General features: G+C 44.0%; 1 protein-coding gene and 1 pseudogene across 2 annotated transcripts in view; one reads left to right on the top strand and one right to left on the bottom strand.

The window, feature by feature from the left end:
* Positions 1-21,669, bottom strand: part of MTF2 (metal response element binding transcription factor 2) — a 64,647-nt gene extending 42,978 nt beyond the window's left edge. For both annotated transcript variants that reach the window (XM_045027600.1, XM_045027601.1), the window contains exon 1: positions 21,370-21,669. In XM_045027600.1, the coding sequence (XP_044883535.1) occupies positions 21,370-21,374 (5 nt within the window). In that variant the 5' untranslated portion in view covers positions 21,375-21,669. The remainder of the gene's footprint in view (positions 1-21,369) is intronic.
* Positions 5,555-6,679, top strand: LOC123376014 (annotated as a pseudogene).
* Positions 21,670-24,257: the final 2,588 nt, after the last annotated feature.

Raw genomic sequence — 24,257 nt, 5'->3', positions numbered from 1 at the left:
AGATCATTTCACTGAAAGCAACACGGGCTGGTCAAGGTGCATGACACACGCCTCTTGAGGAACACTGGCCTGTATAGAAAGCTGCAAGCAGGACTTTCTTTTCAGACCAGGGGGAATGTGGATATGCCAGCTGTGATCCTGGGAGACCCATCTCATCCCTTCCTCCTATGGCTTATGAAGTCTTACATCAGCAACCCTGACTGAAGGAGCACTTCAACAACAGGTGCAGGGCTTAAAGGGGCACTGGCAGTGCCTCTTTGGCAGGTTAGACCTCAGTAAGGAAAATATTTCCATGGTCATAGTAGCCTGCTGTGTTCTACATAACATTTGTGAAGCTAAAGGGGGAGAAGGTTCCACAATGTGGACCGCTGATGTGGACCGGCTGGCTGCTGCTTTTGAGCAGCCAGATACCAGAGCTGTAAGAGGGGCTCAAAGGGGAGCTATTCAAATCAGGGAAGCTTTAAAAGAGCATTTTGACAATAAGCTGCTGTAATGTATTGAGCCAGGCATTGTTTTCTTGCATCATAGTATGAACCTTGTAATGACTGATGTGTGCACAGTAATTTAAACAATGCAAATGCACCTACTGGCACTGTCTGAATTTTAGCAGCAACCACTGTATATAGGAGACAGATTCATCCACTTTCTGTAAATACATTTTTATTCCACACCCATGCAAACATTTCTATGTTTGGTAGGAACATGATCAAAAGCACAATTGCCTATGAAGCTCTCACTGCTGGATGTATGTCCAGCTGTCATTGTGAAAAATCTCCCTCGGGCATAACAGCCCTAGAAGATGTGAGGAGTGCGTGGGGAGGGCCTAGAAGGCAGTTCAGTATGGGCTGCAGGAGGAAGTGAGCATGGATGTGTTCCACCTGAAGTTCATTCAGAGATCGCAACACATCTGTTTGCTCCCTGAGCAGCTTTATCATCTGCTCTTGCCTGTTTCCTATCCTGACTGTCCATCTGCAGTTTGTCATTGGTAGCCTCTCTCCATGCTGTCTGCTCCCAATTCGAAGCACTAGAGGATTGCATCACCTCCTGGAACACATCTTCCTTATTCCTCGTTTTCTCTCATCAGATGGAGAGGCTCAGCCAGTGTGCAAGAGAAGACCTTCCAGGGCACCTTTGCTGATGCTAAAGAAACACAGACAGAAGCTCTATTGTGAGTGCACTCACACTTGATCCAAACAAGTTAGAAACACAACTGTCTCACTTTCCCAGCCATGCTGAGTTCAACATGAGGGTGATAGCTGTGGGTATCTCGCTCCTGAGAGTAACCGAGGATGCAAGAGTACAGCTCCTGCATGCATGTAGATGCAGACTGGGTCTGTATGCTGCTCTCCTATGTGCTGCTATGATGCTTGCAGAAGTAACTGTCGATTGGCACAGCAGGGGAAGAAACAAGGCAGCCCTCCCAAGAAACCTTTGGCAGAGGATTGCAGATTACCACCATGGAAGTTTCCTAGAGTTCTCTATGGATGATTCTCAGGACAACCCGGTGTGCATAAACTAAATTTTTCCACAGGACCCCTCTGCCTACCTGCACAGGGGAATGAGAACCAGATACAAACTATACCTGTGTTGGTTATTTCAATCCCTCTTCTACCCTGGTTAACAAACCAGAACATCAGCATGTGTCCCTGCAGAATTAAAGCACAATGAATTTACTGGAGCTTCTGTCTCCTGCATTAGGCACACCAGAGCCAGAGTGCTGGGACTGGCTAGACTGCTCCGGAATTAAAAAGAAGTTCTGGCTTGCCACGCGATCAGATGTCCCTGTTTCCTGTCCCCCATCCTCCTCCAACTCCACTTCCTTGTCCACTACATCATCCTTGCAGTTCACTCCACTATTGACTCCAGCCCCCCTAAAGTATCCACAGGGCTTTTGGTAGTTGAGGTGGGGTTGCCGCTGAGGATGGCATGCGGCTCCTTCTAGAAGTACAACATCTGCAGTGCCACATCAGAGCGACTATTAGCCTCTCTTGCTTTCTGGTATGCCTGCCTCAACTCCTTGATTTTTGAACAGCACTGCTGTGTGTCCCTTCTTTTTAGGTGACCCCATTCTTTTTATGTGACAATCTGAGGAACTGTCCCAGACTGAGGTGTCATTAGAGGAGGTTTTGGAACAAATTGATAAACTAAACAGTAACAAGTCACTAGGACCAGATGGTATTCACCCAAGAGTTCTGAAGGAACTCAAATGTGAAACTGCAGAACTACTAACTGTAGTCCGTAACCTATCATTTATATCAGCTTCTGTACCAAATGACTGGAGAAAGCTAATGTGACACCAATTTTTAAAAAGGTCTCCAGAGGTGATCCCGGCAGTTACAGGCTGGGAACTTGACTTCAGTACCTGGCAAACTGGTTGAAACTATAGTCAAGAACAAAACTGTCAGACATATAGATGAACATAATTTGTTGGAGAAGAGTCAACATGGTTTTTATAAAGAGAAATCATGTCTCAATCAATCAATCAACTAGCAGGGCTTTGGAGCTGTGCTCCGCTCCAGCTCCAGGCAAAAACCTGCAGCTCCACTGCTCCAGAGCTGCACCGCGCTCCACTCCAAAGCCCAGTCTACTAGAATTCTTTGAAGGGGGTCAACAAGCATGTGGACAAGGGGGACAATGTACTAAGATTTTCAGAAAGCCTTTGAGAAGGTCCCTCACCAAAGGCTCTTAAGCAAAGTAAGCAGTCATGGGATAAGAGGGAAGGTCCTCTCCTGGATCAGTAACTGGTTAAAAGATAAGAAACAAAAGGGTAGGAATAAATGGTCAGTTTTCAGAATGGAGAGAGGTAAACAGTGGTGTCCCTCAGGGGTCTGTACTGGGACCAGTCCTATTCACCATATTCATAAATGATCTGGAAAAAGGGGTAAAACAGTGAGGGGGCAAAATGGCAGATGATATAAAACTACTCAAGATAGTTAAGTCCCAGGCAGACTGCGAAGAGCTACAAAAGGATCTCTCAAAACTAGGTGACTGGGCAACAAAATGGCAGATAAAATTCAGTGTTGATAAATGCAAAGTAATGCACATAGGAAAACGTAATCCCAACTATACATATAAAATGATAGGGTCTAAATTAGCTGTTACCACTCAAGAAAGATCTTGGAGTCATTGTGGATAGTTCTCTGAAAACATCTACTCAATGTGCAGTGGCAGTCAAAAAAGCAAACAATGTTGGGAATCATTAAGAAAGGGATAGATAACACAGAAAATATCATATTGCCTCTATGTAAATCCATGGTACATCCAAATCTTGACTATTGCGTGCAGATGCAGTCACCTCATCTCAAAAAAGATCTACTGCAATTGGAAAAGGTTCCGAAAGGAGCAACAAAAATGATTACAGGTATAGAAAAGCTTCAGAGATTAATAAGACTGGGACTCTTCAGCTTGGAAAAGAGATGACTAAGGGGGGATATGATTGATGTCTATAAAATCACGACTGGTGTGGAGAAAGTAAATAAGGAAGTGTTATTTACTCCTCATAATACAAGAACTAGGAGTCACCAAATGAAATTAAATAGGCAGCAGGTTGAAAACAAACAAAAGGAAGTATTTCTTCACACAACGCACAGTCAACCTGTGGAACTCTTTGCCAGAGGATGTTGTGAAGGCCAAGACTATAACAGGGTTCAAAAAAGAACTAGATAAATTCTTGGAGGATAGGTCCATCAATAGCTATTAGCCAGGATAGACAGGGATGGTGTCCCTAGACTCTGTTTGCCAGAACCTTGGAAATGGGCAACAGGGGATGGATCACTTGATAATTACCTCTTCTGTTCATTCCCTCTGGGGCACCTGGCATTGTCCATTGTCGGAAGACGGAATACTGGGCTAGATGGACCTTTGGTCTGATCCAGTATGGTTGTTCTTATGTTCTCCTCCATGCCCCAAGCAATCTGCCCATTGATATCAAAGTTCCTGTTGCTGGAGCAGAGCTGTGACTACACAGCCTCCTCTCCCCCACAGGCCCAGCAGATGCACCATGTCCGATGTACTCGAGGGAGGAGCGCATTTGCTGCAGGGAGCTGTTGTGGTCAGCTAATCAGATGCTATGTGAGCTCTCCAACTGAGCAAATAGGAAGAGCAATTTCAAAATTTCCTAGGGATTTAAAACGGAAGAGGCACATGCCTGTGTACCTGGCTGCAGGGCAGCAGAGTTCAAACCAGTGACCACAGCGGTCACAATGGGCATTGTGGGACACTTCCTGAAGGCCACTTAGGGTGACATAAGCAATGCAGTATCTGCACCAACACTTTGTTGCTCTAACTACATTGTCTTAATTGTTATGCCTCTCATCAAGGTGGTTTTATGTCAGTGTAGTAGGAGAGTTAAATGTGGGAGGAGCATTGCTGTGTGTACACCTCCATAGTTAGGTCAATATAAGCTGCCTTATGTCAACTTAACTTTGTAGTTTAGATAAGCCCTTACTTGACTTTTTACTCTTAATTCTTGGGATGTCATTTCACTAGCTCTCCAGTCACCATAGAGAGTCATCCACCCTAGAAAGAACCTGAATTTCTAATGTATAAAAAGAAAAATTTGGGGAGACAAAGAAAGAGTGAGTGAAGTGAGACAAAATAAGCCTTTCAGTCCTTCACACATCATGAACTTCAGACCCTGAGTTCTATGGAGCAGGAACCATCTTTTGTTGTGCTTATACAACGCCTAGCACAATAGTGTCCTGGTCCACGACTGGGCTTCCTTGGTGCTACCACAGTATAAATAATAAGAGCAGCAAAGGTTACAGTCCTAATGTTTTCCTTTGCAAGTCTCATTTATTTTAATTTTTTTTGTTTGTTGTTTTAAGTTGGGAGAGAAACTAAGGCAGACAAAAGGAAGCAAGCTCTATACTCATATCAGTCAGTACATATTTCATTTTCATAACGATGACTTATAAACTACTTTTCTCTTAGAAGCACCATGTAAGAAAAACTACAGCAAATTATGAAGTAGGACCAGCTGGCCGTTAAAGAACCTTCTGAACTGAATTACAGAAATTGAGATTATGAGGTTGTAGATAAAGAAGAGACAGTTTTCCTTCAATGTAAAAGTTTTCTTTGGAAACTGAGTATGTGGCTGATTATTACTAAGATACAAAACACAGAACAAGGAATCAGGTGGGATAAGGCATTTTGAAAGAAAAATTTTAGTTCACACCACCTAGTTTACAATATTTAGTGCCATTTTAAATTGGAAAAACTGATTTAAAAAAGTAGTAGAATATCAATGACCACTGTGTTTAACAAGAATTGATAGGGAGATCAAGTTGGAGAAATTACTCTAAAAACACTCAAAAATAAACTCACTCAAGTACCAACTTTCTTCTCCCCAAAATATGTTTAATGAAAATAATTTTACATTAAGATTCCAACAGAAAAAAAATTACATTTTAGTGAGCATCAGAATTGCAATAAATAAGCATGAAAGCAAAAATTCTCATCTTTTGGTGACTGAGCAACACCTGACTAACAGCATGAAGAAAAAAAAAATTCAACAGAACCTAACTACGAACTTCCAAGTTAACTCGAAGACAAGATGTTCCACCGTAAGTTCTCAGTTCCCTGGCATGGATCCCTGCGCTTCCTGCCCCACATGCCCAGCCATTGACATCAAGGCAAGGTGAAGAGCCTTCCTAAGCATGACCCTAGCAAACTCATCCACCTCACTAGTTTTTTTGGGTACAAGGCTGTCATTCTCCACGCTGTCTGTGAAGTCAACAGGCCCAGATCCAAGGTGAACAAGGAGGAAGTAGTAGAGGCAGTCAGTACGATATAGATTCCTCTCATTGTCATTGTGTGATACACGCAGATGTCCAGTGGCCTCTGTACCTTCAAGACCATTTTTGCTGAGCACATCAATGATGAGTGCAAGCAATGATTTCTACACAGACTGGCACAAGCCCACGATGATGGCTTCACCAAGTACTGCAAGAAATGGCAGGATGAGACAGTCAATGCCAGGTTATCTGGGTGTCAGTTCTCTCTCAGATGCGTTTGCTTCCACTGTGGCAGAAGAAATCTCACTTGATGGAGATCCAAGTATATGGTGGCATCATTGTTGTGAAGTTGGACTGGGCCTGAGAGAAACTGGAACAGCAGGTGCTTGTGTCAATCATCTTTGGTCAATATGAAATATAAATATCAGTAGTCACCAAAGGAGTCACCAGCTACTGGCACACCAAAAAGCTACCCTGAAAACTCTCAAGAATCTGTACAAAGTAGCATGCACTGGCACTTGGCAACCTGCTTACATGGCTTTCTCTGCAGCCCAAGATAGTCTGAAGGGGTACCACCATTACACAGAAATCAATTAGATCTACAGGATTAGTCAAGGTTACCAATCAAGAATGGAAAGCAGAACAAAAAACAATGCATCAGCTGATTATGATCTAATATAAGCATTAACTATCTGGGCAGTTCTATCCACTATAGCGAAGTGACTAGTGAGTATCACGTTGAAAGACTGTGCTGTTGGGAGCAAGAAGAGTAGCTTAACCTCATGCCTACTTGTACAGATGAAGAGTCAGGTCTCAGAGAAAATCGACTAAGTTTATTGACAACTTCCAAATTCAGTCACAGACGCTTCCAGGCTGTGGTGGTAAAGGCAGCTTACATTGGACCATTCAAGAAAGACTGTGTTGCTAAAGAAAAGACAGCTTAACATCTGAAACACTTTCCTGTGTGGCTATAACCTGTGGTCAGACAAATAAAATTATACATATTTTCAAAAAAAGCTAACTACAATAAAAAGAGCACTTTTCACACCATTCTTTTCCTAGCCATTTTTCTGCATTTGTTTTCACTTTGAGTTTACTATTCGCCCACATTTCCCAGGAATCTTGCTGCCAAGACTTGTCCTAAGGCTCTCTCCATAGTGAGAGATTCTCCTTCCCAGTTTTAAAACTATCCGGAAAACAAAGGGGAACATCATGCTCATATCCTTATTTATGATGTATGAAGGCATACTGAATGCTCTCTCCCTCCCCAAATAAAAAGGAAAACTTAATGAGAAATCCAGATCCTAGCCTTGTCTACAATAGGAAAGTGGTAGGATGGCAGTATTGATACTGCCATGTGTCCATACTGTTTCAATTTTGCTTCAGATACATTTCACAGTACTACATATGTTGCAGTTACACTGTCCAGTACCCTTCAAATACCAATCCCACAAACAGGTAAAGAAATAGCTTCTGGGAGATTTTGAAAGCCATCTGGTAGCATAAGCAATTATGAGAGAAGTCAAACTCACAGATCGCTCTGAAGAATTAGGGCACATCTACACTAGCAAAGTTACAGCTCTGGCAGTTACAGCGCTGAAGGAAAACCGCCGTTGTGTGTTCACAATGACAGCTGCCTGCGCAATAGTGTGTTCACACTTGCGGCGCTATTCAGAGCAGTGCCCTCTGGGCAGCTATCCCACAGAACACCTCTCTCCTTTGCCGCTAAGACTTGTGGGAAGGCAGAAGGAGTCACGGGGCATCCTGGGTCCTGTCCCAATGCCCCATGATGCACTGCTTCGCATCCCAGCTCTATCCGCATTTGGCACCATCTTTCAACAGTTTGTGTACTGCACGCCCTGCCCCTTTCTCGCTGCAGGAATGGATCCCAAGCTGCTGGTCAGTGTGAGCACCATTCTTGTCAACACGTCACGAGTGGCAGTGGAGTTAGGTCTTAAATTACAAAGACAAGAAGAGTGCGACATTGATCTCGCCACACATAGTAGCTATGACACGAGAATGTTTGTGGCATTCACGGAAGTGCTGACCACAGTGGAAGCCGCTTTTGGGCTCAGGAAACAAGCACTGAGTGGTGGGATGATGAGCAGCGGCTACATAACTTTTGCATGAGGAAAGCCACATTCCTGGGACTGTGAGATGAGCTTGCACCAGCCCTGCGGCACAAGGACATGAGAATGAGAGCTGCCCTGTCGCTGGAGAAGTGCATGGCGACTACACTGTGGAAGCTGGCTACTCCAGGCTGCTACCGATCGGTCACTAATCAGTTTGGAATGGGAAAGTCGACCGCTGGAGTCGTGTTGATGGATGTGTGCAGGACATTAATCGCATCCTGCTCCGAAAGACTATTACTCTGGGCAATGTGTGAGAGAGATTGTGGATGGCTTTGCACAAATAGGCTTCCCTAACTGCAAAGGGGTGATAGATGGCACGCACATTCCAATTCTGGCACCAGACCACCTAGCCACTGAGTACATTAATCACAAGGAGTATTTTTCAATGGTTCTTCAGGTGCTTGTGGATCACCATAGGCATTTCACATACATTAATGTAGGCTAGTCCAGAAAGGTGCATGACGCATGCATCTTTCGGAACACTGTCCTTTTCAAGAAGCTGCAAGCAAGGACTTTCTTCCCGGACCAGAACATCACTGTAGGGGAAGTCGAAATGCCCACTGTGATCCTGGGAGACCCCGCCTACCCCTCAATGCCATGGCTCACGAAGCCATACACAGGGCAACTTGACAGCAGCAAGGAGTGATTCAACAACAGGCTGAGCAAGTGCAGAATGACTGTGGAGTGTGCATTTGGCCATTTAAAAGCCCGCTGGCGATGCCTGTATGGGAAGCTGGACATGGCCAATGACAATATTCCTATGCTTATAGCCATGTGCTGTACACGCAATAATATTTGTTAAGGGAAGCGTGAAAGCTTCACTCAGGGCTAGACTGCAGAGGCTCAGCGCCTGGAGGCTGAGTTTGAAGAGCTAGAGACCAGGGCTATTAGAGGGGCAGAGCGTGGGGCCATAAGGATCAGGGATGCTTTGAGGCAGCATTTTGACGCTGAAAGCCACTAATATTTGTTGCTATGCTCAGGAGTGCAGTGCTTGTAATGCTAGGAGGTGACTGGTGCACATGATGCAAGAAGGGGCCTTAACATAATTGTATGTTGCTTTGCAGTGCTCTTTTTGCTTTCACTTAATAGAATAAAGATTGCTTTCAAACAAACAATTCTTTTATTGAAAAACAAAAAAATTCATCAGCAGGGAGGGGGATGGAAGAATGGAAGGTCTCAAGAGGAGGAGGGTCCTGAAACAGCTACAGATTTGTGTATGTCCAGGGATCATACCCAACCTTCTCCTTTGGAGTACGATGCAGCGGGTGTTGTAGTTCAGCAGGGCCAAACTGCAGATGGGTGGGTGTTGAGTGCAGTGCGTATTGAGAGTCCACACTGCTGGACTGTGAGGAGGGAGGAGTGGTATGCTGTGGGTAGAGAGTGGAGCTAGGAGGTTGATCAGAGTGTGTTGGCAATGACGGGGGGCCCATGGGAAAGAGTTTTGCGACAGCGGCTGCAGTGGAGGGCAAACGTGGAGCTGTTCAGTTTGAAGAGCTAGTATCGCCTGGAGCGTGTCCGCTTGGCACTCTATAACAGTTAAATGCTGCTCTGTGGCTTTTTTCTGGTGTGCCGCATTCTCCTTTCAGTCCCTCTTCTCGCTATCCCGCCACTCCTTCAAATGCCTTTTTCTTGGTGGCAGAGTGCATCATAACCTCACACAAAGTCCTCCTTAGTGCTTCTTGGACGCTTTCTAATTCTTCGCAATTGTTCTACCACCAATAACAAAGAGGGAGGCTGTGCTCCGAAGGTCATCTCTGTGAAGTTTAAATGCAACATTTTACAGAAGCAGTATTGTTTACAACACAGACAACACTGTTTCAGTGCTTTAAAACATAGCCAGTACTCTCACACCTGTCACTAACTGGCTCACCCCAGCCAAGCGCACACAAGCCACAAGACCCCCAAAATGGTGATTGGGTACAGGGTCAGGGTAAATCACTGTTCCTGGACCTTGCTGTACACTGGGCACCTGGCTCTTGGGCACCTGGGGAGAGCTAGCACTGGGGGGAGGAGGGGAGCCTGATAATCATTCCTATCCCCACACTTTCCACAGGATGTGATTATGGAAGGTATCTCGCTGCTGAGGGTGAACAGGGAATCAAGGGAGGGTCTTGCAGCTTCTGCCCTGGCCCCAATGTGGCTAGCCTGTGTGCAGTAATGGTCCCCAACCCCGTGACAGCACAGTGGCGCAGGACAGTTACTGTTAATGGGGCAAGAAACAAAGCAGCCCTTCGGAGGAACCTGTGGGAGCGGATTGCCCAGGATCTCCACAAGACTTTCCTGGAGATTTCTGAGGGAGATTCCTGTGAAGTGAGGGAGTGCATCAACAGCCTGTTCCACTGCTAAAACTAGGCATGAGGTGGGAGACAAGCCTGCTTTCTGCAACCCTCCTGCCCCCAGCAACTCACTTCAGCAATTCCCAAAATCATATCCACTTACCAGAGGCCTCCTCTCCTGTTTGCGCTTCACCAAGATCTTACTGCTGTGACTGGCTAGGCTCCTCTGGGGTAGAAAAGAGCTCCTGACTGCATGCATCTCTGGCCACCGAGTCATCCTCTGCCTCTGGTTTCCCCTCCCCCTCTTCATCCAAGATTGCCTCCTCCTCCACTCTCGACTGACAACAAAGCCAATAAAGTATCCAAAGGGGACTTCACAGTGGAAGGTGGGGTCCCCATCAAGTATTGCATCCAGCTCTTTGTAGAACTGACAGCTCATGGGTACAGCACCGGAGTGGCAGTTTGCCTCCTGCACCTTGTGGTAGGCGTTCCACAGCTCCTTCACTTTGACCCTGCACTGCAATGTGTCCCGGTCACGGCCCTTTTCTATCACACATCTAGAATCTGTCCTTAGGTATCATAATTCCGATGGCTGGAGTGTAGCTGTGACTGGACAGCCTCCTTTCCCCAAATGCCAATGAGGTCCAGCAGCTCAGCAATGCTCCAAGTGGGGGAATCACCTGGTGCATGGAGCAGGCATGGTCACCTGGAAAGATTCACTGAGACCACTGCACGTATCAGAGCGAACAGGAAGGGGACTTTCAAATTTGCAAAGGAATGTATGGGGTGGGCTGATGGTTGGTCACCTGAGGGCAGGGCAGTAGAGTTCAAACCAATGGCCAGAGAGGTCATTATGGGACACTTCCTGGAGACCAATCACAGCGCTATAATCACCATTGTGTCTACACTGGTACTGCAGCGCTGTAGCCGTGGCGCAGAAAGTGCTATGCCTCTCATCAAGGTGTTTTTGTTGTTTGTTTTTTAAAAAGAGCACTGCACCTGTGCAGTTTCTACGCACTAAGTGGCTTGGCAGTGTGTACACCTCGGGAGTGACAGCGCTCAAAGCTGCTTTACTGTGCACAAACTTTCCAGTTTAGTCAGGGCATGATATACTGAAATCAGAAGTTCAATGGGCATGCACCACCCAATCCTGCAGAATCTGACTGTACTGAAGATGTTCAGTCGTTGGAGCTTCAGGGTATGGCTACACTTGCGAGTTGCAGCGCTGGTGGAGGCTTTCCAGCGCTGCAATTAGTAAGTGGCCACACCTGCAGGGCACTTCCAGCGCTGCAACTCCCTGGCTGCAGCGCTGGCCGTACACCTCACTCAGCATGGGGAATAAGGATTGCAGCGCTGGTCATCAAGTGTGGCCACACACCAGCGCTGTTATTGGCCTCCAGGGTATAAGGGTGTATCCCAGAATGCTTTTAACTAAATTACTCCCTTTGTTTTGTTATGCAGCCTCTCTTTGTTTTGTTGTGAACTTCCGGAGCTCTGTTGCTACCAGAGCTGCTTATCAGCTCCTGTTTGCTGTGATCAATCTGTGAACAATCAAATGAGATCCTCCTCCCTGCGTGATTCACAGGGGTTGAGTGTTTGCTTTGCTTGAGAGAAACGGGGGGAGGGGGCAGAGGGGGGAAAAGAGAGTATGTTGGATGCAGGCTATTTGCAGTTAACAGTAAGGGGGTGGGAAAATTCTGATTCTGCACAGTGACAGTTCCAAAAATCCACTCTCTCTTCCCCCTCCCCCCGGTCCCTGTCACACTGCCCCACACCCCCCTCTTTTGAAAAGCACGTTGCTGCCACTTGAATGCTGGGATAGCTGCCCATAATTCATCACTCCCAACAGCGCTGCAAATGTGGCCACACTCCAGCGCTGGTAGCTGTGAGTGTGGCCACACACCAGCGCTGGCCCTGCACAGCTGGACGACCAGCGCTGCAACTACCAGCGCTGCAGATTTGTAAGTGTAGCCATACCCTTAGCTACAGGCAGTTACTCTTGAGACAAATAGAGGCAGTTGCAAAACTTCAGACTGATTAACTGAGCCTGGTATACCAGCATTACACCACAAAGATAGATCACTGCTCTTCTTGGCAAAGAGAATGGCAATCATCTAGTGAAGTCAGGCTACTCAAGATATTAAGCTATGTACCAGGCTGAAGTCCATTGTGGGTAGCTGTGCAGGTTTGAATAGCAGTATATACTTTGTTGCATGTGCATATGATCAAAATGATTAGTAAGTGAAAGGAATTAAAGTTATTAGGATTTTTCAACTCTGCAAGAACTACTGATGGAACTCTTTTACCCACTCTCCCCACCTAATCTCCTAGAACAAAATAAAACCTACACCTCTAAGGGTGGCTGGGCCTGATACCACAATTTTTCTAGAAAAATCCTCTGATCTTCAAAAATGGACAGCAGGGGACGTGATTCTCACTGAATATTGAGATTCATGCTGCCCCCCTTCTCAACGTAATTGCTGGTGATGCTATATATCCACTTTTATCATGTCTAATGACACCATGTCCTGCTTACACAAGTCTGGGAATGATGCCAATTCAGCTACACTCTAAGCAGGTGCAAAGTGGAGGTAAAGTGGTTTTGGGACACTGAAAGAAAAGTAAAGTCTAGCCCATGACTGTTCAGTAGCTAATTGTGACATAGCATACACATTGGCAAAGGATCCCATTCTTTGTAAACAACTCTCACCTCAGACCTGTTAAATACATCTACTTTTAGCCTGGAGTGCTCACAAGTGCTATATGGTTTATAGGAGCAGCGGTTTAAGGGGAAAAAAAAACAAACGGGTAAATTGGGGATCCTCTGCACCTTTGGATGATTCATTTGGGATTTGTTAACTCATTACACTAAACACATCTTGCAGGATATTTATCCATAAGCTTTATCAGGCGAGGTTTCTATAGAAAGCTCATAACTTGTCAAAGCTCAATCACTGACAGATGTACATTCAAGTAATATTTAAGGAACAGTGTATTTATACTCAAAGTAATTACTACTCCAGTCCAAAAAGCATAATCATCAAGAGGTAACATCTGGAATGCCCATCCAAGCAAAAGGGAGTTCTCACTCCTAATCAGAAGGCAAGGTAACACAAGGCTCAACTGACTGGCCTTGCTTCCTCCCAAAACTATCAATGGAAAACCAGAGGCATTACCCAATCATCAAAACTTCTTCAAGGAACATAACAACAGAGCTTCGCTCTGTCTGTGAATAGAAACAAAAGACTTTTCAGTATAACAGTGTAGGGAAAACAACAAGGAGTCTTTAAGGCGCCACCAGACTAACAGATTTATTTGGGCATAAGTTTTCATGGGTAAAAAACCTCACTTCAGATGCATGGAGTGAAAATTACAGATGCAGGCATTATATAATGACACATGACGAGAAGGGCGTTACCTCACAAGTGGAGAACCAGTGTTGATAGGGCCAATTTGATCAGAGTGGATGTAGTCCACTCCCGGTAATAGAGGAGGTGGTGTCAATTCTAGGAGAGGCAAAGCTGCTTTTGTAATGAGCCAGCCACTCCCAGCGCCTATTCAAGCCCAAATTAATGGTGTTAAATTTGCAAATAAATTTTAGTTCTGCTGTTTCTCTTTGAAGTCTATTTCTGAATACTGGTACACTTGATGTTCAACTTACACAGTGGCTCTTTTCCAGACATTTTTTAAACTTTAAAATACTTCATTTGGATTCCAATTTTCCTTCCCACAACTTTATCAAGGAGGTAGAAAAACCCTGGAAAATTGGACCTGAATGTAACTGATACAAACATATCTGAGTGAGTTTGCAGAGCCTGAAACAATAGCTGAGATGAGAATTACTTTACTCATTTCAAATAAATATTTACTCAGATGCCCAATAATGAATTTAAAATATCAACACTTAAAATTACACTGCTCAAAATATGAAAGAGACAAAGTATCATTATGATCTATTCTGAGTGACAGCTCATTTTTGGTACCACAAGTAAATAGGCCTGGGAAAGGAATACCCTGCTAAACTGATGTGGGAGATAAAGGGGTATCTGCACCCCACCAAGGGGAAGCCCAATTTAAAAAAAGAGCCCAACAACCCCTCATGGCTGTATTTTAATCCTAGTGACAAGAAGCCACGCCCAAGGACCAAAGTAGAACCTATGCAGCATATATGATCATATTCTGAACATCTCCACAATTCAAGAGATGTGTCTGAAGTGGACAGTTTGTTTTTTGGGCACGACTTCCCCTACCACCAATTTGAACATAGAGTAGTACCATTTTTTTTTTCAATTAATATGATAGTGGACAGAAGGGGCAGGTCTTAAGTCAGGGGTTCTCAAACTGGGGGTCGGGACACCTCAAGGGGTCATGAGGTTATTACATGGGGGGTCGTGAGCTGTCAGCCTCCACTCCAAACCCCACTTTGCCTCCAGCATTTATAATGGCATTAAATATACAAAAAAAATGTTTTTAATTTATATGGAGGAGTTGCACTCAGAGGCTTGCTGTGTGAAAGGGGTCACAAGCACAATGGTTTGAGAACCACTGTCTTAAGTGAATGGATATGACAAGCAAAAAAATTAATGAAGTTATGACAAGAATGAAAGGTAAGGAATTGACAAGAAGTTATTTTTAGTTGCGCACTAAAATTTGTTTACTTCTATTTAACTTCACTGACCAATATTTTAGAAAAACAAAGTCCAAAAGATATATTACCACCTGGCCTTCATATAAGGCCTAATCTACACACCATTTTGGTACCATTTAATTATTTTAATGAGGGGTGTGATTTTATACTTAAAGTGGTACAACTGCCTAGCATGGACAGTTATATCACTATAAAGGCTCTTACATAAGCCATACCATTATAAGCCCCTTTATAGGAATATTACTGTGGGATATGCACATGTACCACTTAACTATATTGGTTTATAGAAACAGATGCAATTAAGTGGTACAAAAACTTTCTAGATAAGCCCTAAGGTTTGAGAGCTCACAACACCCATTGAAATCCTTGCTACCAGAACTACAGAAGACCAGACTTTACACCCTATTTAAGCTTTAATCATCTACTTGCTTTAAAAAACAAAAAAACAAAAAAAAACCCACCACTTAATTCCCAGGCCTTCTTTATATATCATAAAACCAAGAGGGTGTAAGCTTCCACCACCGACAATCTTTTGTCTTTTAAGGCAGTTTTAAAATAAGCTTAAATTCACTTTATGAAGTAACAATAAAAAGCAGATTTGTGACTGATAATAAAAATCAGTAACTTCATAAATGCAGAACTTTACTACACAATACATTCATATTATACAACAATGGTAAATTGTGAGTTTCCATCATAATCAAATTCTCACTGGCTTGTAACACAGGTTACTGTACATAATATATATTTGAGTATTTTCTACCCTTTAATGGAACTTTATGGCTGAATAAATAATTAAAATTTATTTGGATTTCCAAGCTTCTTGTCCCAGCCCAAATACTAGATACATTACTTTGACAGAACTTTATATTACAGTAACACTTGGTTCCAAAGTTGTGCTAGGAACTGTACAAACACATAAGATATGCCCTAAGGGGCAAGTGTATTTCACTCTAAAACAAGAAACATACAAAAGATAGAGGTAGAAACACAGCCTTATACAATTTTTAAGTATACAATCAAAACAAAGTTTGAAAATGTATAATGTGCCAAATCCATCTGCCACTCAAGCCATTGTTAACTGACAGATTTTTTAAAAGGCATCAGCAGAAGTGGGCCTTAACTATCATTTGAAGGAGAATATGCCTTCCTTTATGATTGCCTTCAGGGAGGCTTTTCCACATGTAAAGTGTTACTTGCTAGCAAGTGAGGCTGATTATAAACAACAATTCAGACAACAGATATCAACTTTTACTTACCTTCTCCCCTTCCCCCCCCCCCCAAACTCATGAGCTGGAGTTCCTTAAGGGTACATCCACACTATCCCCACCGAATCGGCGGGTAGCGATCAATCTGGTGGGGATCAATTTACTGCATCTCGTCTAGACGCGATAAATCGATCCCCGAGCGTGCTCCCCGTCAACTCCGAAACTCCACCACGGCGAGAGGCAGAAACGGAGTCGACGGGGGAGCCACAGCCATCGATCCTGCGCCGTGAGGACGGTAGGTAAGTTGAACTAAGATTCGTCAACTTCAGCTATGAGAATAGCGTAGCTGAAGTTGACGTATCTTACATCGACCCCCCCACCCCCCGTGTAGACCAGGTCTAAGACAGTTTGTGCTAAGATTGGGAAGTAGAGGAAAGTAGAATACATCATTTTTTATTACTTATGAGTTTCTTCAAACAGATGTTTATTCTCTCTGAGAACTAGGGCCTGGTATACACTATGAATTTACATTGGTATAGCTATGTCTCTTAGGGGTGCAGCTGCGTTGCTGTGATGATTTAAGTGCAGACATACCCCAAGTGTGTCAAATGTTAAGTTCTTAAATCTAGTCATTTAAAAATACACCAGAAAAGCTGACTTTATCTATATTAGGGTAAGTAACCCCAGTTTTTTGGCACTATCACTCTGGAGTTCTCAAGAATGCTTTATGCTGAAAATGGGGACATACTACAGGATGAATGTTTAAGTATAGCCTATTTAGTTTGATTTTTATACCTTGAGACCTGACACAAATAGACTGTCACTCTGAAATAAATAGTTTACCACCAGTAAAATGTAAACAAAATAGAAATTATGAAGAAAAATATTAAATATATTTAGTCTCAGTTCTGAAGGAACAATCCTATAAATACAGATAGCAGTAAGGAATACTGAAAAAAGGTACTTCAATTCATATTCAGTAGAAGGGTCCAAAAGGGCACAAATATTAGAACTAATGCATAAATGTTGCTGATAAAATCTTCCACAGGACTCTACAGTCCTATTTTTAGGTTTCTTAGTAAAGAACAGTTACTTTAATTATGAACCTTTTAATTTCTGACAGTCTTTCTGCCAAAGAATTGGAAGAGGCCAGATTCTTACAGTACCTTTCAGAATCTGGCATAAGAAAAGGATACTTTAAGTAAACCAAAAAAACAGGCAAAAGTAGGACAAATCAGTTTTATATAGTTTGGCTCTCTTTTTGGAACACAAAAAGTACATTAAGGTGGACTTACATTTATAAGGCCTACAACTGCTTTTGCAGTGTAACAAACCCTCTCACTTTTGCTGTATTACTGTTATGCAATATCAGTGTGCTTCTAATATTCTTATATTGATAAAAAAATAACAGAAATGACAGCAATTAAGTTTTCAATAGTTTAAGAGACTTTACTGTAAGCCAACGGACTGAATATATACCTCTCAAAAATCTATTCTTTAAACATTCACACTCATTTCAAGGGCAATATTCATTCTACTTTTGAACACTACAGTTTACTTCAGCCCCAATTGTGATCATAACAGAATATCAGGCAGTATGCTATCCCACTAAAGGATTATTAAAACATTTTGGGGAAAAAATCATACATCTTAGAAGTCATTTTTGCTCTGAGTTCTTCTTTCTTCTGGTTAGACACGTGGGGAAAACCTTTATCAACCACAGAACATTTTTCATTTGCTTTTCAAATAGCTTTATCCTGTCAACTCATCCATTAGAGTCGGTATTTGATGCAAACAGCTACACCTCTACCCCGATATAACATGGCCCTCGGGAGCCAAAAAAATCTCACCGCCTTATAGGTGAGACCGTGTTATATTGGGTTCAGTCAGGTCCGGCATACTGGCAAGAGCCGGTACGCTGTGCTGGACTGGACCACCTTCCCCTACAGTGATTTAAAGGGGTTCGGGCAGGAATTTAAAGGGCCTGGGGCTCCTCGCAGCAGCTGGAGCCTCTGGCCCTTTAAATCACTGCCTGAGCCTGGCTGCCTTAGCCCTGGAGGGGATTTAAAGGGCCTGGTGCTCCAGCTGCTGTGGGGAGCCCCAGGCCCTTTAAATCACCACTGGAGCTCTGGCAGCAAGGCTCAGGCGGTGATTTAAAGGGCCCGGGGCTCCACATGAATTTGGATATAATGCAGTAAAGCAGCGGGACTCGGGTGGCGCTTTAAAGGGCCTGGAGCTTCCCACTGCTTTACCACGCTATATCCGAATTCATGTTATATTGGGTCACGTTCTATTGGGGTACAGGTGTATTTTCTCTCTTATGGAATACAGGTTCTTAAAAAGGATAGAAAAGCATTCCCACAGCCCTTTCAATCATAGTTAAGACTACCTAGGAATCTCCTTCATTCCACACATGAAGGAGATGCAACTGCCCTTAATATATACGATTTATCCTCAGAAGTGAAGAAATGGGAAAACTGGTTAAGTCCTTGAGCAGAAATCCTAGTGAATACTGCCACTAGACTTCCTTATCTTGTAATCACATTCTCGCTGAAGATACTAAAAACCCTAATTTTCCATAATTCAAAGTATTTATTTTTAGTATCATTTCTCATAAAAAGTACATCAAGACTCACAAAGTCTTTAAAGAGTTATCACAGAATGGTGAACTGGTCTCCATGAACCTATTACTAGAACAGTAAGGTTATAGGTTAACTTGGGATTGTACACACACAAAATAAGATACCAGAACATTAACAAGTCTCACCTTGTTTGTTTCCCTTCCCTCAAATGTTATTTAGCATACAGACTCCTTGAGTTAAGGATGGTCTTTTGTGTTTGTGCAGTACCTAGCATGTTATTAGTACTGCCAGAAACAAATACTTGAGGGTGGGCAAGTATGTCACGAGGTCCAAAACACTTTCATTTGAGTTGTATTGAAAAAGGGCATAAATTTGCCTATCTTAAAAAAAAAAACCCATAAAGAGAACTCAGTCTTCATTTCCTCATAGGCCATCCTAAAAAAGGAGTGACCCTTAAAAGAGCAATTTATCTTCCCCAAGTTTCTTTCTATGGAATAATCTATACCTGATAAGCAGAAGAAAAAGTGACCTTTAGAAGTCATTTAACACTAGAAATGTGTCAGAACTGACTGAGAAAGGATCCATCCTTAATTTTCTTCCCTCAAGGTTAAGTTCAACTCCCTGACAAATACCACCTGTATTTTTCAATAGGATGATCCGTTTCTGAAGTGATGCGGGGTCAGCTTGAAATCTAGTTATTTTCAAAATGTTGTTTCAGATATTATGTTACCCCAGGGACCTCTGGCAATATTTGTGGTTTTACAATCCTCCTCCTGGCTTTTTCAAGACATTTTTCTCTCCCTTCTCTAGAGGAAGGCCCACCAAACAAGATGAAACTAGCTACCTAAGGAAGTTAAGGATACAAAGTGCTGTTAAATGAAAAATTTAATCTGAAGTGTTACATAGTATCAAATGTTACTTTTAATAAAAAAAACAAAAAAAACCCACCACCAGATTAAAACACACTTTAAAGCCATTCTCAGAGGCACCGAAGAGTAACACCTCCCCACCCAAATGCTATCTACCATTCTTCTGGGTGTGTGGGGGGGAGCTCCTTATCTAGGGAAAACTGAAAAGAACTTAACATTTCTATGATAACTTTTGGAATTACAAGTGGTGCAGTGTATAATGTACATCTTGTTACACATCAAGTTTGGCAAAAAAAATATTCCACATATTTTACTGGACTCCAGCCAGATTAAACAAACCTTACAGAAACAGAGTGGAAATCTGATTTAGCACAATGGCAGACACATTATCAAGGAGAAGCAGCATAGCCCTGTTCTCCCTAACCTGTGGGGCCACACAAAACATCACTACACCAAAAAATCTCCTTCAGGAACAGTCTTAATAAAGGTTCACATCTCACAAGCTTGCAACTCCTTACAGATATCCCCCTCCCCCCTTTCACTGCCTCATTCTGCTCATTTCCCTTTCTTTCACTCTCTCAATCTCTTTGTTTCCCCTGATTCTCTCTCCAGTTCTTTCTTCATACAAATTGAAATGGTGTCAATTTATTAGCCTATACTCCAATATTGCACTACTCAGGCTTTTAAAATCTTTCATCTTCAACAAATGCTTTGAACTTAATTATAACCTAAAATCTGTTTTAAAGGGATAGACAACAAATCATTTCTGTTGACATTTTCATCTACTATAGTTACAGGTAATACATATTAGAAGAAACCATTTTCTTTATTGATTACTTAGGTGTTTTTGACATTAGTTTGTGTATAGTTACTGTCACCATTTCCTCCTGCATAGTCAGCCAGTCTCCCCTGTTTATTGGCAAAGACAGATCATATTTTAAATGCATTGCTAACATGCTTTGACATTTTTTAAATTATAAACAGGGCCAAACTTTCAGAAACTCATGGGACAAATATTATCCTAAAGAAAGAATATTGTAATTATAATTTTATTTAGGCTCTTTCATTCAAATTGTATCCAAAATGCTCCAAGTGGTTAAGTGTAACTCCAATCCTTTAAAATGTTGCCAAATGGACACTGGTCTCAATTTGAAAGTATAAAGAAGCATCTTGTTATCTTCTATTAAAAGAAGGAAAACCATCAACCCATTTTCTTTTGTGATTCAAGTGCTAAGAAAGAGCATATTGAGATGGCTTTCTAGTTACACTAACCACCACCAGTTTCCATAGTTTTGGGGAAGAAACATCTAAAGTTTCTCAGTACAACACATTACATTTGTTATAATTCATCCATCTTTGAGATGAAAGGTGCTGTTGTAAAAGGTACATTATCTGCACAAAAAATAGTCCTTCAAATAAGCCTGCCCTTTCTCCCTTTGTGTTGATTTTTCTTTTTATATTTTAACAGCTTTGCCGATAGTCAGACACAGTTGTCTAATAAGGAAAGCCACCATCTAAACACCCAACTACACCCCACACCACCCAGATTCCCTCCAGACCCCCCCAAGATGGTGATGTGACCCTATTCCTGTTCTCCCCTTTGTTTGGTCTCCACAGGGCACTTTCAAATCCCCTTATCACCTGCCTGTTATAGTCACCTTCGGAGACAATCCTTATTTCTGAAGTCCTCTGGCCCCTAAATATGCCCCACCAGACCAGATGTGCCCACAATGAGTACAGCACTGGGGGGGAGGGAGAAGAGCGGATGGAGGACTGGGTTTCCCCGCCCGGCTGGGGCTCGACCCTCCCCCCTTTCGGTGAGCCCTCTATTGGGGGGCGGGTGAGGGGTCCTAACTGCCCACCCCACGGACTCCGGGGCGGCCGCCCGCCCCCACCGCGGAGAGCCCGGCCTCCCTCACCTCATTCGGTCTCTCCAGTGGTGCCAACCGCCTCATGCAGGGAAATCAGCGGACTCAGCACCCTCCCCCCCGGAGCCTCTCTGCGGCCGGGCCCTCGATGCGCAGCGCCCCCAGACAGCCCACGCCGGGCGGAGAGTGGGGGAGGGTCAGAGCCGATTCACACACTGCCCAGCTCTGCCGCAGCCGTTCGCCATTTTTGTTTCCCGCGGAGAAGCTGGTGCATTGTGGGAAAAAACAAAGCGCCTCACCCCCCCCTTCCCCCCGGCCCCAGCTGCGCCCCGCCTGCGCTGCACGGCCGCTGTCCGGACAGGGGGCGGGGATTGGGGGAGGAGGCCGAGCGACAGCGGAAGGAGATGTGCCACTGACAGCCTCTGCCACTGGTGAACAAAGAGGCACTATTTTAGACTTGATTGCAGCGAGTGTGAATCCCTCCTCCGAGTCCTACCCCTCGGAACTAGTTCTAGCAGAGCGGAGAGGGAGGGAGCGAGCGAGCGTGATTCTCCAGACTTACCTATTGTTCCCCCTTCAGTCACACCTCGCGGGGGAGGGGTCGCAGCCTCCCTTGTAACTGCTAACGCTTTCCCACCTACCCCGCTGTCTGGCTGTGCTAGCTCCTCACAGTCCGACCCAGCAGCATGCAAAGAAATGTAGGCCTGGAGCGATCCCCTGAGTACACCTAGTCCTCTCCCCATCCCCTGCTGAGGCAGGCCAACCTGTACCTAGATCATGCCTGGGTGGGTGCCTGTCTATCCTGTTCTGAAAAACAGCCCATGAGTGGGATTCCTTGGTGACCAGTTCTGGTGCTTAGCTAGGCAGAGTCTCAGTTCTGCTTCTTTCTTCCTTCTCCCTCCGAACCCCCTGGCCTGGGGTTTCAGCCATGAATCTGGAAGGGGTCACAACACAGGAAGGAAGCAGATCATACTTCCTAGCCACCAATCCTGGGAGCTGCTAACAAGAGACCAGGTGCTTATGCTCCAGTGCTGAAAGACTGTAGCTGGCTGGTTTCAGAGTAGCAGCCGTGTTAGTCTGTATCAGCAAAAAGAACAGGAGTACTTGTGGCACCTTAGCCCTGGTCTACACACAGCCCCGGGGTCGAACTAGGGTACGCGAATTCAGCTACGTGAATAACGTAGGTGAATTCGAACTACCCTAGTTCGAATGACTTACCCGTCCAGACGCCGCGGAAGCGAACTCCGCGGCTCCAAGGTCGACTCCGCCAACTCCTCCTGCCGCGGTGGAGTACCGGAGTCGACCGCGGCGCTTCCGGAGTTCGAACTATCGCGTCTAGATCAGACGCGATAGTTCGAACTCCGAGAAGTCGAACTTGCTGCGTCGACCCGCGCGGTAAGTATAAACGTACCCTTAGAGACTAACAAATTTATTTGAGCATAAGCTTTTGTGGGCTAAAACCCACTTCATTGGATGCATGCAGTGGAAAATACAGTAGGAAGATATATATGCACAGAGAACATGAAACAATGGGTGTTACCATACACACTCTAACGAGAGTGAGCTGTTAAGATGAGCTTTTACCAGCAGGAGAGGGGAGGGAAAAACTTTTTGTAGTGGTAATCAAAATGGCCCATTTCCAGCAGTTGACAAGAAGGTGTGAGGAGCAGTGGCGGGGGAGGGGGGGGAATAAACATGGGGGAATAGTTTTACTTTGTGTAATGACCCACCCACTCCCAGTCTTTATTCAAGCCTAATTTAATGGTGTCCAGTTTGCAAATTAATTCCAATTCAGTCTCTCGTTGGAGTCTGTTTTTGAAGTTTTTTTGTTGTAATATTGCGACTTTTAGGTCTGTAATCGGTGACCAGGGAGATTGAAGTGTTCTCCAACTAGTTTTTGAAAGTTATAATTCTTGATGTTTGATTTGTGTCCATTTATTCTTTTATGTAGAAACTGTCCGGTTTGGCCAATGTAAAGGCAGAGGCTGGCACATAATGGCATATATCACACTGGTAGATGTGCAGGTGAACAAGCCTCTGATAGTGTGGCTGATGTGATTAGGTCCTATGATGGTGTTCCCTGAATAGATATGTGGACAGAGTTGGCAATTGGCTTTGTTGCAAGGATAGGTTCCTGGGTTAGTGTTTTTGTTGTGTGATTGCTGGTGAGTATTTGTTTCAGGTTTGGAGGCTCTCTAAGCAAGGACTGTCCTGTCTCCCAAGATCTGTGAGAGTGATGGATCGTCCTTCAGGATAGGTTGTAGATCCTTGATGATGCACTGGAGAGGTTTTAGCTGGGGGCTGAAGGTGACGGCTAGTGGGGTTCTGTTACTTTCTTTGTTGGGCCTGTCCTGTAGTAGATGACTTCTGGGTACTTTTTTGGTTCTGTCAGTCTGTTTCTTCACTTCAGCAGGTGGGTATTGTAGTTGTAAGAACGCTTGATAGAGATCTTGTAGGTGTTTGTCTCTGTCTGAGGGGTTGGAGTAAATGTGATTGTATCATAGAGCTTGGCTGTAGACAATGGATTGTGTGGTGTGGTCTGGATAAACGCTGGAGGGATGTAGGTAAGTATAGCGGTCAGTAGGTTTCCGCTATAGGGTGGTGTTTATGTGACCATCACTTATTAGCACTGTAGTGTCCAGGAAGTGGATCTCTTATGTGGACTGGTCCAGGCTGAGGTTGATGGTGGGGTGGAAATTGTTGAAATCATGGTGGAATTCCTCAAGGGCTTCTTTTCCATGGGTCCAGATGATGAAGATGTCATCAAAGTAGCGCAAGTAGAGTAGGTGCGTTAGGGGACGAGAGCTGAGGAAGCGTTGTTCTAAGTCAGCCATAAAAATGTTGGCATACTGTGGAGCCATGCGGATACCCATAACAGTGCCACTGATTTGAAGGTATACATTGTCCCCAATGTGAAATAGTTATGGGTGAGGACAAAG

Source organism: Mauremys mutica, chromosome 8 (assembly GCF_020497125.1).
Source record: "Mauremys mutica isolate MM-2020 ecotype Southern chromosome 8, ASM2049712v1, whole genome shotgun sequence".
In the NCBI taxonomy this organism is placed as follows: Eukaryota; Metazoa; Chordata; order Testudines; family Geoemydidae; genus Mauremys; species Mauremys mutica.
Note: the sequence above shows the minus strand (reverse complement) of the source record. Positions and strands in the feature narration are given on the sequence as shown.